General features: G+C 41.5%; 1 protein-coding gene across 1 annotated transcript in view; it reads left to right on the forward strand.

Annotated features, from left to right (window-relative positions):
- The window catches only part of hibch (3-hydroxyisobutyryl-CoA hydrolase), a 39,352-nt gene that overhangs the window by 22,139 nt on the left and 1,669 nt on the right, over positions 1 to 15,544 (forward strand). The window contains exons 8-13 of the mRNA XM_083996644.1: positions 4,693 to 4,838; positions 6,633 to 6,719; positions 6,850 to 6,908; positions 13,357 to 13,438; positions 14,892 to 15,011; positions 15,171 to 15,204. Of these exons, the coding sequence (XP_083852770.1) occupies positions 4,693 to 4,838; positions 6,633 to 6,719; positions 6,850 to 6,908; positions 13,357 to 13,438; positions 14,892 to 15,011; positions 15,171 to 15,204 (528 nt within the window). The remainder of the gene's footprint in view (positions 1 to 4,692; positions 4,839 to 6,632; positions 6,720 to 6,849; positions 6,909 to 13,356; positions 13,439 to 14,891; positions 15,012 to 15,170; positions 15,205 to 15,544) is intronic.

Below are 15,544 nucleotides of genomic sequence, written 5' to 3' on the forward strand. Positions count from 1 at the left end.
AGAAATTATCCGCTGGTAACAGAAACTTAGTTTGGACGTCTTCTGTTAATTTCCATGCGCTAGTGCTCATGGGAAATGGAGTCTTCCTTCAGGCAAAACACTACCGCTTTGGGCCACTGGCGCCGCCAAACTCAACCAAAACTGAAAGTTCTTTAGTACTGCTTTAATACAACAGCCTCTCCTATTGTAAGGTGTAATCAGGTAAAGGTGCATGTCCTCCTTTTATTCGTGGCTCTTTTGGTGGGTGGGAAGCCAGCGAGGCTTCTCAGCCTGTTCCAGGTTGAGTTCCTCCTACTTGTTGGGTGGGGTGCCAGCACAGTTGTGGGTGGATCTTTTGGCATAGTGTGAGTGTGAGCAACACACTCCCAGAAAAGCGAAGCAGTGAAGTGAAAACGACCGCTTGGAGCACTTCTGAGCAGCTGAACATGGACACATCTGGGAAAACTAAAAGTTAAATACAAAAAAAGTAGAAAACATCTGATTCCTCAAATACAGCTGTCACTAACAGTTTTAAAGATGGCTGCATACTTTTAAGATGTGTCTGTGTTTGGACATGAAGCTGTGCAGGTGCATCTCAATAAATGAGAATATCATGGAAAAGTTAATTTATTTCAGTAGTTCAGTTCAAATAGTTAAACTCGTATAGATTACACAGACTGATACAGTATATTTCACATCTTTGTCATTTTTTTATTGTGATGTTTATGGCTTACATTTAATGAAAACCCATAATTCAGTATTTCCAAAAATTAGAATATAGTGAAAAAGTTCTCCATTGTAACCTAATGATGTCACACTCTAACTAGCTAATGAACTGTAAACACCTGCTAAGGTTTCCTGAGTCTTTAAATGGTCTTAGTCTGGTTCAGTAGCTCCACTATCATGGAGAAGACTGCTGCCCTCCATCATATTCTACTTTATTGAGATGCACCTGTGCATCTTAATGCAACATGTCGATGTAACAGAGTCATGATTAATCATCATTGATGTCATTTGCTGCCATAACACTGTGTTATTGTTAGTAATTCAACACGTGTAGATGAGAACCCAGGAGCTCCTATACCAATTACTTCCTGGTTACTTAGGGAACATCACTGACATGTTCTCGTGTGTAAAACATCCTGTGAAGACCAAATGAATGGGTGGACAGGGCCTCGTCCATTGTTCCTCTCTGCATCCCATCATGTTCATCAGGGTTTTATTGCCCGTTAACGGTCCTGTCTATGACTAGTTTATGGCTCTTCTTCCATCACCACTCCCCCAGCACCTCCAGCAGCACTTTATAATCCACTAATCACCCTTCAGCGACCAGGGGGCGAAGATGAGTGGGGGAGCCAATAATGAGGGGTGCAAATGATTGTTAGCATTATGAAGAGGCACCACTGGAACAATAAGACTTTATTATTTTTTTTAAAAAGATCTTGTTCGTTTGTTAGATTTTTAAAATCATTTTAAAAAAATCATAGAGCCAAATCCCCTTAAACATCCTAATCCTGTGTACTGTAGAAATATGAGCTACTGTTGCACTGGGTGATATTTCATTACCAGAAGACACTGTAGTTTGACTTAATCCCACATACGCCATTCGATTAGAGTAAATACTCGCTGTAGCACATGAATCCACAGCTGAAAATAGTCCCCCACAAAATGCAGTTTCCTACTGTTAGAGATACACTTTCTAAAAGGGCAGACCCCACTCGTTTTAGGAACTCGACTGAGCTGTTAGAACCCTAAACAATATATCTGTGAACTGTTTTAATCATTTATGTAGTATTATGAGACAAACTAGTACATTGGTTCATTTTAGCCTTTTAATGGAGTTTGTTATTAAGAGAAATACAGAATAATGTCAGTCTCAACTGTTCTACATCCATTACAACAGTTGTAATGTTTTAGGATTAGCACAGTGTGCTTTAAAGGGACATTGTGTAACTTCTCCTGTTATCTATTCATGAAAATCGATTATCTAATATTTTGTTCAAAAGTCTGTTTTTCATTAATCAGTAATCCCCCCCATCAACAAAGTGAAGTGTTCCTTTCAGCTCTGAATGAGCCGTTCATATCATTCATATCTACATGGAGCGGGTAAGCTCGGTGCTGCTGCCATGTGGTGTCTCCATGTTTTTACGTTCAGTGGCAGCGTGACGGTAGGAAACCACGGAAACTCAGCGGAGACACCGGAGCTGTCGGCTCAGGTGGAGGTGGCGTCTGTGAAAAGTCACCGCGGTAACGCAGTGAGGAGGAATGGAGTGTTACACTGATGCTGCATTCACCTGCAGTCGGGCAGACGGCCGTCGCTAACAAACCAGATGTCACTTTAGTCACAGAAGTCGAGAGAAAGCCGGTAAAACTTGGGTCAGGTAAACAATACCACATCGCCATGACAACATATTGTCACGTGTATTGTTTTGTCTCGTGCTGACGGACCACTTGTTTACATAGAGGCTTGTTTATGCCGTTACGTGCAGCGGCTGTCGTCCGTCTGCCGTCTGCCCAATTTCACGTGAATGCAGCATGAAAAATACTGTTGAGTTACTTGCGATATACAACTGCAATGCTAGATGGGAGGAATTCCCACGCAATGTACCTTTAAAGTTGAGAGTAAATACTTAGTTCATGCCTTCATACACCACACTCAAGCAGCAATAAGTCCAATAATTGATTAGTAACTGATTAGAGACTTGTTTGAAAATGAAATGCTCTTTGTGGTCACTCTCCTATCATCAAGGCATTCAGTGGTTTGTAAATACATGAGTGAAGTGAATCTCTTTGGGTTCATGACTCTGGCCTTGAACAAGATTGAGATGTGAAAAATCATACAATTTATTTTTCACTAAAAGGTAAACATCAATGAGATACGGTCTGCAGATGAATGGATAAATGACATGATAAAGTGGAAACAGTCATTAGCTGCAGCCCCAAACAACACACTCCCCTCCCGCCCGCTCTCTGCCGTGTTAACATTAACCCCTTCTGTGGCGGGATTAACAGATTTAACCCGGCCCTGGGAGCGCTCAACAACAGCCGTAATCTGATGCATTTATGATATTACATTTTCAGCCCTGAATCAGGTCAACTCTTCTAATCCCTCTCTCTCCCGTTCACTTCTCGCCTCGTGCCACGCAACCAAAGCTGTGACCAATGGAATCTCACTTCCTGTCAGAATCAAATGGAAACACTATTGATAATGATATGTAGCCTACAGTATGAACTGGCTGCAGATCAGGCCTGTAGATTGTGATGAAAGATTTGATGTCAGTGGTTGTACTTAATCTGTGCGTACATCACCTCTGAGTGATATTTGATAATGGTGGATACAATGTGGAGGACAAAGCTGATTCCTGCTGTATTTGTTTGCTGCTTCAGATTGTTGACATAAAGCTGTAGCACTTAGTTGGTTGATTGATTAGGGGGGGACACTGCAGGTGAATAGGGTAAAAATTTTAACTAATAGATATCACAATGAAACTTCCCAAGCTTATCACTTACATTTAGACAAATATTTTTTCTTACAAGTTTTTTCAAATTTTATGTTTAAATATGTAAATGAAGCAATATCTACTTAAACATGCGCTAATTTGCATACATTTCCAGAACCAAAATCTGAACAATGGATAAATCCACTTTCAAAATGTTTTTGTTTTATTTTGTTGACATATTAGAGTCAGAACCTTTCACAGAGGGGATTTAGATATCTCTTTTTATCACTTTGTAAATGAGAAAATGCTGTCACCAGCCCTAAAATTCAAAATTTGCTACATTTTTAGGAATAAAATGTTGTATAAATCAGGCTTTGAATGATAGCCTATATCAACAATTGCCTCTGTAAAACCTTCAGAATGAAACTGGAAGGTTTGGTGTCTGTAAGTGCTGCTGTAAGTGGAGATTTCGGGCTCAGAGTCTGACGAAAAACTCTTTCTGAGAAAACAGCCTTTAAAGACTTGTACTGTAAAATTCCATAGATTGTTAATGTAAATCATACTTTTATGATTGGTTGCGGATATGGAGGAAATGACCAGTTTTGGAGCTTATGTCATTGTTCAGGAGAGAGAGAGCTTTACGATGATACCTGACATGACATGGGTCAGATAACAGGCACAGCATGTTAACTTTTGGCGAATTTAGGAGAAATCTACCAACGAAAGAGACAAAATTAAGTAAAGTAAACACCTTAATGTGGATTTTCCACCATTTCTTTCCACTTTTCTAAAAGAATACATGTTCAGGAAGAAAAATAGCCCAAAATCTCAAAATTGATCAGTGCATGTAAAAGCAGTGTTTTTTTCTTTACTTTTCTGGGGAAAAGTGCCAAACATCAGGTGGTTCAACCTTCACATGTCTGTCTTCAAGGTCCCATATTTTTATTTTTTGTGCAGTACTCTGTAGACTTAGACTTGAATACAGTATTACACTATAAATATGGAACCTAGAGCTGATTTATAATAAAATGAGACATTTAAAACTGCCTTTGTAGTGTACAGGACCTTTAAACTGTTGTATGTTGAAAGTCATTGGGTCTCATTTTATTTTGTGGAAACATTGCTTGCTCTAAGCTGATATCACATACTGAATGACAGTGTTTGACAGAATGAACAGTGACAGATGGTTTGACTGTGACATAACCTGCATCATGTGTACAGAAATGATACACACTGGTCTTTAAGTGCTTAACTTTGTGTTTTATTTTGACAGGGCTTTTCCCTGATGTGGGCGGTGGCTATTTTCTGCCCAGGCTCCGGGGGAGGTTGGGTCTGTTTCTGGCTTTAACGGGCTTCCGCCTCAAGGGACGTGATGTGCACAGAGCTGGAGTTGCCACTCACTTTGTGGAGTCAAAGAAGGTAGAGAACATTTTTTTGTGTGTGTTTTCCAACCCCTGAGAATCCAAACCACACAGATTATTCCAGTACATTGCTTTCAGTTCCTAAATTGCCTCCATCTAGCGGTGCGGTTGCATATCGGAACGTATTCTTGATGTTGCATTCACATGAAATCAGGCAGACGTCAGACAGACAACAGACGCTGCATGTAACAGGATAAACAAGCGTCTATTTAAAGCAGAAGTAAGCGGAATGTTTGTGTTAATATAAGTCCTAAATAGTTCTATCTTCCGACAGCAATCACTTATATAGAGTGTTTGGTCTGAAACACGGGTCTGTCAGTCACTCTGCTCTGCTGTAAGCCGAGGAGAAAACTTTCCTTGTATCCTACAACCTTTATCCAATGAGGAGAGAGAACGGCATAAAGGGGCGGCCCTCTCTGTGTGTGCAGCCAAGGGATGCGCGTGAATGTGGTGACGTAGGGACGAGGGCGGGGACTGCTAACTCCATCTGCTGACAGGAAGTTAGCCAAAACCACCGGATCGCTTACTTCTGCTTTAACAAGTGGTCCGCCAGCACGAGGCAAAACAATACAGGCGTGACAATATGTTGTCATGGTGATGTCGTATTGTTTACCTGACCCACGTTTTACCGTCTTTCTCTGGTGGAGTAAAATGACATCCGGTTGGTTTGCCGACGGCCGTCTGCCTGACTGCACCTGAATGCAACACCAGTGCCTCCGTCCTTCCTCACACTACACAGTGGTGACAGTTTTAACAGGCCGAGCCCACAGCTCCGCTGAGTTTCTATGGTTACCTACGGTCACGCTGCCACTCAACGTAAAAAATGGCGATGCAACATGGCCGCCTCGGTTCGGTGCGTCGCCCACTTATGTATTTGTAACGACTTGTAACAACTCATTCTAAGGTACCAGAAAGCTTTCATTTGTATGCGGATCTGATTCGACTTCAGTGAAATACGTATTTATGAAAGCAATATTTGATTTTTGCTAATAAAAAGCCAAATAAGTTGGGGCTTTAAAGTGATAGTTCACCCAAAATTCAAATTTCACTCATTATCTACTCACCCTCATGTCAACTAAGAGCTGTGAGAATTTTCACAGTCCTAAGTCCCTTCTCTGAGTTACGGGGGGGTCTGCGCAGCAGTATTTATCCATATAATGGTTGTCAATGGATACCAACTTTCTTCATCCAAAAGGGGTGTTGAGTTTAAAGCTCCACTGGAAAGCTGGATGCTGAGTCACCGGGTGGCAACCTTTGCTGGCTGCTCCAGAGGCAGGTTGTGTTTGTCTTGCTGTTGCCGTGACGTCAGAACAGCGGGTGACAGAGTTTGCTTAAGTGTGTGACCTTGACGTTCAGGGACAGACGAGCACCGGGGAGGATCTATTTATAGTTTATTTGGACAGTTTTCCCCAAAAAAGAAGTTGGAGTCCAAACAACAAGTCAGATTAATGGAGACACTCTACACTCCACTTATTTTAAGGATAACAATCTTCAGCTGCCTGTCCGTCTGTTTGTTGAAGATACAATTACATGTGATGAATGTGTAAGCTGTGTTCGCAGGACACCAGCACCTTCACATGTTCCTTTTTCAATACAACTCTAAAAAAAAAATAATAATAATAAAAACAATTACAGAGAAATGTAAAAAAAAAAAAAAAAAAAAAAAAGATCCTGCATCCACCCAGTATAACAAAGCTGCTCTATTCCAGTGCCTAGTTGAATAAATACACAAACTATACAAGTACTTATTGTGGCTGCTGTTCGTGTCATGACTTGAATCCTGCTCCAACAGGTCCCAGACCTGGAGAAGGAGCTGGTGGACTTGAAGTCTCCCTCTGCTGAAGACGTCACCAGAGTGCTGGACGCCTACCAGAGCCAGGTCAGAGTCTGAGAATCTAAACATTTAAACCTTATACCTGACTCTGAGCTAAAAATATCCAGAACCGATGAAACGGACAGTGAGGTTCCCTCAGTCATCTGTTTCAATCTGCTCTGTTCTCTCTCCACAGAGCAGTCTGGACTCTGAGAAGCCCTTTGTCTTGGACAAGCACATGTCTGATATTGACAGGTAGGTGTGAACCTCTGAGTGGTGGAGACCCAGAAAACAGCCAGTTAGTTACGTCATGAAAGAGGCTGATTTTCTGTTTTGTTCTTCTCAACAAATACCACAGAAAGACCAAAACCTAGAATGTGTCATGCTGCATGTCTGCAGCAGTCATTCATTCATTCATTCATTCATTCATTCATTCATTCATTCATTCATTCATTCATTCATTCATTCCTTCATTCCTATCAAGGATGTTCAGAAACAGCAGAGTCATGTCTTAACAGCAGGACACTGTTTTACTACTCATGTTTAAGGACTGGGTCTATTTTTAGCTGCAGATGTGGTTCTTGGTGCTTCCACTGGAGGAAATTGGAGATCTTGATATGTCCTGCCATATGCAGTGTCTTTCATGATATCTGATGTTTTTCTTTTTTTCTGTTTTCCAGTTTGTTTATTTATTAGTTTAGTTAGTTGTTGTTGTTGTTTTTTTTTACCTTTAATCGATGGTGTAGTAGAAAGAGACAGGAAATGGGAGGCAGAGAGAGGGCGAATGACATGCAGCAAAGGGTCAGGATTGGATTCGGGGCGGCTGCAGCGAGGACTGTAGCCTCTGCACATGGGGAGCCGGCCACCAACTGAGCTAAACGTCGCCCCAGTTTTCCAGTTTTGCACATACATACGTTTATACTGCTGTTCAGTGATAGCAGTAATTATACCTAAAACAGAACATAAAATAATACCATTATGTGATTTATAAAATTGTCCCATGATATGATTGTTGATCACAATAATTTGAGCTGGACTGTAGAGAGATAGAACATTTTGGATATTGTCCAAGTCTAATCAATAGAGCTCTGTGACACAGAGGAAGAGGTTATATCAGGCTTTTAATTCACACACAGTATCCGTTAGTGGGAAGAAGTGATGGTTTTGGTCTTTCATGTTAATAGACTTTGAAGTTGGATTCAACAGCATCAGAGTCGACTTTGAAAGTTAGAAAAGTTCATCTTTTTACCATCCTACTGTACCCCTTCTTTTCAGTTAAGTTGATGTGAAATGAAGCTATTAATAAAACCTGTTGAAAGTCTGATCCCATGTAGTCTAGTAGGAAGGAGGGGTCCCAATGTCCCCGAGACAAACATTTTTGAAACATGGTTTTTTAGGACCCTTAAGGTGTCTACTTAAGATTTTTGCTTGTTGCCCGGGACAACTAATGTCCCATGGGTGTTTTTTGGCGGCCATTTTGAATTTATGTCCGCACGAATGGCGAAAACGCCAATTTTCATAACTCCTAAACCAGACATCATACAAAGACAAATGAACACACTTTTTCTGATAATTTTAACACCAGAAATCAAATGAAAAGGTCACAGAGATGATAAAACCACTCTTTATCAGAGAAAAATGAACTCCAAGTAGTATTTTTGTATAAATTACTCAAAAAAAGTTCGGAAATGTTTTTTCAGTCCATAATTTCTCCCTTTTAATAACTCCGGTTGGTGTTGTCTTTTAGACCGATAGAAAGCCGGATTAGTCACGTTTCCAACGAGGTACAACTTGTAAGGGTTGTGCATTCATGGAATGGGCGACAAAACTATACGTGTTGGAGCGACCAATAGAATTCTTAGAATTTCTCCTAAACCAGACATGATACAAAGACGAATGAACACACTTTTTCTGATAATATTGACACCAGGAATCAAATGGAAAGGTCACCAAGATGGTAAAACCACTCTTTATCAGAGAAAAATAAACTCTAAGTAATATTATAGCAAATAATAGCTACTACCTAATTGACAGCTAAAACAGGTTCAGGGTTCCTATACGCAAGTATGGAAAGTATGAAAATATATGGAATTTGATTCCCAGGCCTGGAAAAGTATGGAAAATTGAAACTATTATATTTATCTTAAAGCAGAAGTAAGTGATATATTTGTGTTAATATAAGTCTTAAATAGTTGTATCTTCCGACAGCAATCACTTATATAGAGTGTTTGGACTGAAACACGGGTCTGTCAGTCCCTCTGCTCTGCTCTGAGCCGAAGAGAAAACATTTATCGTATCCTACAGTTTTTATCCAATGAGGAGAGAGAACGGCATGCAGGGCTGTGTGTGCAGCCAAGGAACGCCGTGAATGTGGCGACGTAGGGACGAGGACTGTTATGGTGCGTTCAAGGAAACTCGTATTTTTCCGACCGTGAAGTCGTACCAGTTCGATCTGGTACGAGTTCACCGGTCGGAAGTTACGAGTGGCCGTTATAGTGACTTTCACCGGTAAAACAGGTCGGAAAAACACGAGTGGGTTGCCTGGAACGCTACAAAGTCGTGACTTGAAGCTGTAATTTACGATTTCAAAAGCCTGCCTGGAACGCAGCATTAGCGAAAACGACCGGACCACTTACTTCTGCTTTAATACATATCTTGGTCTTATCTAAAGTTGGGTTAATCTGTCAAAAAATACGTCATGAAGAGGAAAAAAAAACATATATAAGTCGCACTGGTCTATAAGTCGCATTTATTTTTTTTAACATTTAATTAACAGTCGGGTCTCATAACTGCCAGGGCTTTGTGTACACAAACAAATAAAGGCCAGCACCAAATAGCCTACTACAGGCCAGGTCAAAAAAAGAAAGAAAAAAACTCTGTCAACTGGAACAAACTGGTGAGGATATGATCAGAAACTCTTTGTGGACTGTCTGTGAAGATTGACGGGAGTGAAGCCGACCTCTCCTCTGCTTCAGAGAGGGACAGCCTTGCACTGTCGGACCTGGCTCTCTGCTCCGTGTAGGAGCCCGGTCGGGACCGGAGCAGAGACCAAAGACGGACCGCAGAACACGCTGTGAAAATACTCTGAATTGACTTGAATGGGAGTGAAGCGCTACAGTGCAACGGAGACAGAGACCCAGGTCCGACAGCGCAGCGAGGAGAACAGCACATGAGGAAGATGAAGATGAGCTACTGAATGAGGAAGAATTTAGAAATAAAAGCCTCCCTGCCCTCTTGTGGTCATAGATGACATAGTGTATATTTTTGATGTATAGGCCTAAGTCGTTTTAGGTCGCATGGCCAGCCAAACTACTAAAAAAAGCGCAACTTACAGTCTGGAAAATATGGTAGCTAGCTACTATCTCCTGGAAATTACTTGGTGACATCCATTTTGGCAGGGAGGGAGGCAGGTGAGCAAAGTCCACTCTTGACTTGCAGTAATTGTTCTCCTCATTGCCCAGAAAGAGTTTGAAGTTGGCTTCATCTGGTCTAGTATCTGCAGGCAGATTTCTCCAAATGCGTGAGGTAGAGTTGTGAGAGCATGAAAGAGGGCATTCCCATCTTGGATGAAGATGACATCCTTGAGGTTAGGGTACTACTTCATCAGTGTTTTCATCTAAGAGGAAGGCAACATGCTGGCTTTGTTGGTCTTGGCAAAGAACCCTTTTCTAATGACTCCTACCAACAAGACTCCATCAAGGGACAGGAAAGGCTGGTGTATGGCTTCTCTGAGAAGTTTATAGTGCAGGGTACAGCTACAAAGAAGCCCCAGGACTTCAAACTCTTTCTGGGCAATGTGGAGAACAAGAAGCAGCTCTGCCAGTTGATGCTCAAGGTCTGGGGGAGTAAGGGGGCAGCATCTTGGCTGATGAAGTGCGAAACAGCTACTCTCATCATGGAGGGAAGAGCTCATCAGCTAATATCATCAGGAGGAAGTAAGTTCATTGGTCCATACCTAGAAAAGGTCACCTTTTTCTGCCAAGCTATCGTATCATGTATTTTGTGCTATTTCAGGTTGTGGTCACTGAGATCCATGCTCCCCGCTCTAACCAGGAGGAGCCTGCCAGCCGGGTGGTCCTCTACCCACGTCATGCTATCAAGCTGGGTGTATTGGCCGCTTGATTTCATTTTATTTTCTGAGGTGCTTATGAAAGGGGATAAAGGGGACGGTGGGCACAGCCAGAGAGTGAAGCGCAGGTGATATAGATTGAGTACTGATTTTTGTCTTTGTTCAGAATCAGCAGGAGCGTCACGCCACATCTTTTGATCGTGAGTTAACATTTTTGAGATTTAAGTCTGCAATAGAGGGGACCCCAGACACTGACATCTTTGTCATCCTCCTTCACCACGCTCACACCATCAGCTTCACTGTCTTCGTTGACATTGGTACGGACAAGCACCATCAGCTGATCAACGTGACAGAACAATTTACAAGTCACATAGTAAACTATCACAACTATCACAATTAGTCTGGAGCTTTTCAATTAAAGCAGAAGTAAGTGGAATGTTTGTGTTAGTATAAGTCTTAAATAGTTGTATCTTCCGACAGCAATCACTTACATAGAGTGTTTGGTCTGAAACACGGGTCTGTCAGTCACTCTGCTCTGCTCTGAGCCGAAGAGAAAACATTTATCGTATCCTACAGTTTTTATCCAATGAGGAGAGAGAACGGCATGAAGGGCTGTGTGTGCAGCCAAGGGATGCGCGTGAATGTGGTGACGTAGGGACGAGGACCAATAGATCCATGACGAGGGCGGGAGCTGCTAACTCCATCGGCTGACAAGAAGTTAGCTAAAACGACCAGATCACTTACTTCTGCTTTAAGGTAAAAATGTAGCATAGCCATGGGAGAAATCCTGTTTAGCTCCTCTTTAAGGGCAGAGGCAAGGTGGCCCCACTCAAAAAGCTCCAAAAGAACCCCAAATTCCAAAGGGCCTTCAGGTTGGTGGATTATTATTTTATATTTTTGAATTTGGTATGGTATTTGGTACACTTAAAAGGGAAAACCTATTATCCCAACAATCTTTTTACAGTCAGCTGGGCGATAAGTCGAAGGTCAAACCAGAGGTGCAGGAGCAGCTGGAGGGCTTCACATGTCTGATGTACTGTATGGCCAATCACATCTAACATCTGTGAACCTGGCCAGGACGAAGATCCGAAAGAAAATAATGGGCAAATTGGACAGATTGATGATGAGATGGACAAAGATAATGGCCATACTTTCCATACTTTTTACAGAACCTAATTTCCAGACGTCTCTCTGTAAAAAATTCAAATAATTTGTGACATTTGAGTAATTAGATGTGTATGATGTAAATAAGTTATGCAATTAATCGATTGTTTTCATTATTCTGAATTTGTATACAATTATGTCACCAAATAATTTCCAGGAGATTGTAGAAAGGTACAGTAGCGCCGCATACTAAATAATTAACCCAAATAACTAAGACCAAACCCAGATAAGCATTAAGAGATAAATATATTTCCATATAATAGTTTCCATTTTCCATACTTTTCCAGACCTGGGAATGTACATAATCAAATTCCATATATTTTCATACTTTCCATACTTGCGTATAGGAACCCTGAACCTGTTTTAGCTGTCAATTAGGTAGTAGCTATTATTTGCTATAATATTACTTAGAGTTTATTTTTCTCTGATAAAGAGTGGTTTTACCATCTTGGTGACCTTTCCATTTGATTCCTGGTGTCAATATTATCAGAAAAAGTGTGTTCATTCGTCTTTGTATCATGTCTGGTTTAGGAGAAATTCTAAGAATTCTATTGGTCGCTCCAACACGTATAGTTTTGTCGCCCATTCCATGAATGCACAACCCTTACAAGTTGTACCTCGTTGGAAAGGTGAGTAATCAGGCTTTCCATCGGTCTAAAAGACAGCACCGACCGGAGTTATCAAAAGGGAGAAATTATGGACTGAAAAAACCTTTCCCAACCCATTTCCGAACTTTTTTTGAGTAATATATGCTAAAATAATACACAAGAGTTAATTTTTCTCTGATAAAGAGTGGTTCTACCGTCTCAGTGACCTTTTCATTTGATTTCTGGTGTCAAAATAATCAGAAATAGTGTGTTCATTCGTCTTTGTGTGATGTCTGGTTTAAAAATGGCGTTTTATTGGTGTGAAATTCTCAGAATTCTAAATTGGTCGCTCCCACACGTTTAGCTTTGTTGCGCATTCCATGAATGCACAATCCTTACAAGTTGTACCTCGTTGGAAACGTGACTAATCCGGCTTTCTATCGGTCTAAAAGACAACACCAACCGGAGTTATTAAAAGGGAGAAATTATGGACTGAAAAAACATTTCCGAACTTTTTTTGAGTAATTTATACAAAAATACTACTTGGAGTTCATTTTTCTCTGATAAAGAGTGGTTTTATCATCTCTGTGACCTTTTCATTTGATTTCTGGTGTTAAAATTATCAGAAAAAGTGTGTTCATTTGTCTTTGTATGATGTCTGGTTTAGGAGTTATGAAAATTGGCGTTTTCGCCATTCGTGCGGACATAAATTCAAAATGGCCGCCAAAAAACACCCATGGGACATTAGTTGTCCCGGGCAACAAGCAAAAATCTTAAGTAGACACCTTAAGGGTCCTAAAAAACCATGTTTCAAAAATGTTTGTCTCGGGGACATTGGGACCCCTCCTTCCTACTAGACTAATGTCTGTTTCCCTCCATCCAGGCTGTTCAGCTCCAGCAGTGTGGAGGGAATAATGCAGAACCTGAAGGCAGATGGCTCTGAGTTTGCTAAGAAACAGGCTGAGGTGTGTTCTCCACCTGCAAACCTCACATCACCTCATTCTCTGAGCACAACACATGTAGAACAGGGGTCTTCAATGTGTTTCAGGCCAGGGACCCCCAAACTAACTGAGAGATGGGTCAGGGACCCCCTTCTATATTGTATAAAACTGTGTTTCATATTAAACTGGGCTTAGTGCCATGTATAAACATAGTTTGTTATTCTGCATTCACTACTAAGTTATTCAAATAATACACATGTTCATATATCAAACATGTACAGGTGCAGTGAGTAGGGCGGCCATGCAACTGCCATTATAAACACACCTTGTTAAAGGGATAGTTCAACATTTTGGCAAATTGGCCCATCAGTGCAAGCTATTTTTAGAACGGTGGAGCAGAGCCGCGAGCTGCTCAGAGCTACGCTACAGAGGCTCAATTTGCCAAAATGTTGAACTATCCCTTTAACTGATGCCCAATGCCAATATCAACAATACCTGTCAATTGCATGGTAATCATGCAGACAAGCTATTCAAATTGAAGTTTTTATTCGTGACATAAATGTGGAAACAAAATTTTTTTTTTTTTTAAATTGTCTTATCAACCAAAAATTCCACGACCCCCCTGCAGCATCTCTGTGGACCCCCTAGGGGTCCTGGACCCCCTGTTGAAGACCTCTGATGTATAGAGATGTGGTATCATGTAATGTTTCCATCCTCAGCCCCCTTCAACATGTGGACTCTGTGTGTAGTTGAACACAGTGTTTTTAAAGTTGTGCCACAGAGCGGCTGAAGCCACGTGCAGCTACGGTCCCAGCATCAGACGGCTCAGTCTGACAGCGCTGGTCTGGAGCCAGGCCAGGATCTGGCTCTGTCTGTGTATGTTTGTAATTAGTAGTTACCTCAGCCTAAGCACTTAATGGGGTTAGTATTAGTCTCTGCCTTGTTGGCCGGACCAAAATCCTTCCTCAGAGATCTCAGGCTTCATTCCATCAAATGACTCTTTTCTAAGACGGGACTCCTCTCAGTCTGTTTTTCACCTCATTCACATCACTGAGATCAAACCAGCTCCAGCTCGCTGCTTATTCTTCCTCCACTGATCAGTTACTCCAGGATTTAAGGAACTCTACAGCCGGTTGTTACTATGGCCCTCCTTTGACTGATAAGTGTGGATTATTTTATTTATAAGACCTAAAATATAGTATTTAAAAGCTCAACAATTATTCTGTCTCCACCACCCTCTCACACCATGAATCCGCTCAGCCATCAAATATTTATGATGAACCCACTTCCTCCGTTACTACGACACCACAGACTCATCGTCCTCCCTCTAAATTAAAAATGCACTTTGTCCTTATTTACACGTTGCTTCACTTCTTTCTCCTCAATGTTTAGCTGCTAAACGATCTAAAGCAAACAAAGTCGTCCATCACAGTCTTCCTCTAAAATGTGTCTCCTCCTCCTCCTCCTCCTCCTCCAGACGTTGTCCAAAATGTCTCCCACGTCCCTGAAGATCACCTTTAGGCAGCTGCAGGCGGGGGCCACGCTGAGCCTGCAGGACGTGCTGGTGATGGAGTATCGACTGAGCCAGGCCTGCATGGTAAAACAAAACAAAACAAAACAGCAACAACTCACTCTTAACAGGAGTGTCAACCAATAGACAAGCAATCAATATCACAGGCTTCATTTTCATAGCAGTCATAATGAGACATCACCGATCAGTGTCAACTCTGATGGGAATGTTTGTGTTGTGTTGCAGAGAGGCTGTGACTTCTTCGAGGGTGTAAGAGCTGGTAAGTGACTGCAGTGGAGTGTTACTGTAACTGTCACATGTAGACTTAAAGGGGACATATTATGGAAATATCACTTTTTGAAGGCTCTTTAACATATATTTGAGTGTTTGTCTTGTCTTCCAGCCCCCGAAATGTGAGAATTGACCAAAATAATCTGTAATGTTCAGACTCCCTAAATTGAAATCCATGTGGTTTTACAAGCTGTTCCCTCAATTGTCTTTCAGTGATGTAACTAGTTTTCGATTTTGCATAATCCCACCCCTACCTGGTACCAGTAGAAGGGGCGGGGCAAGCAGTGGTTCATTTGCATTTAAAGGGACAGGCACTGAAACCAGCCGTT

Source organism: Trachurus trachurus (assembly GCF_905171665.1).
Source record: "Trachurus trachurus genome assembly, chromosome: 21".
In the NCBI taxonomy this organism is placed as follows: Eukaryota; Metazoa; Chordata; class Actinopteri; order Carangiformes; family Carangidae; genus Trachurus; species Trachurus trachurus.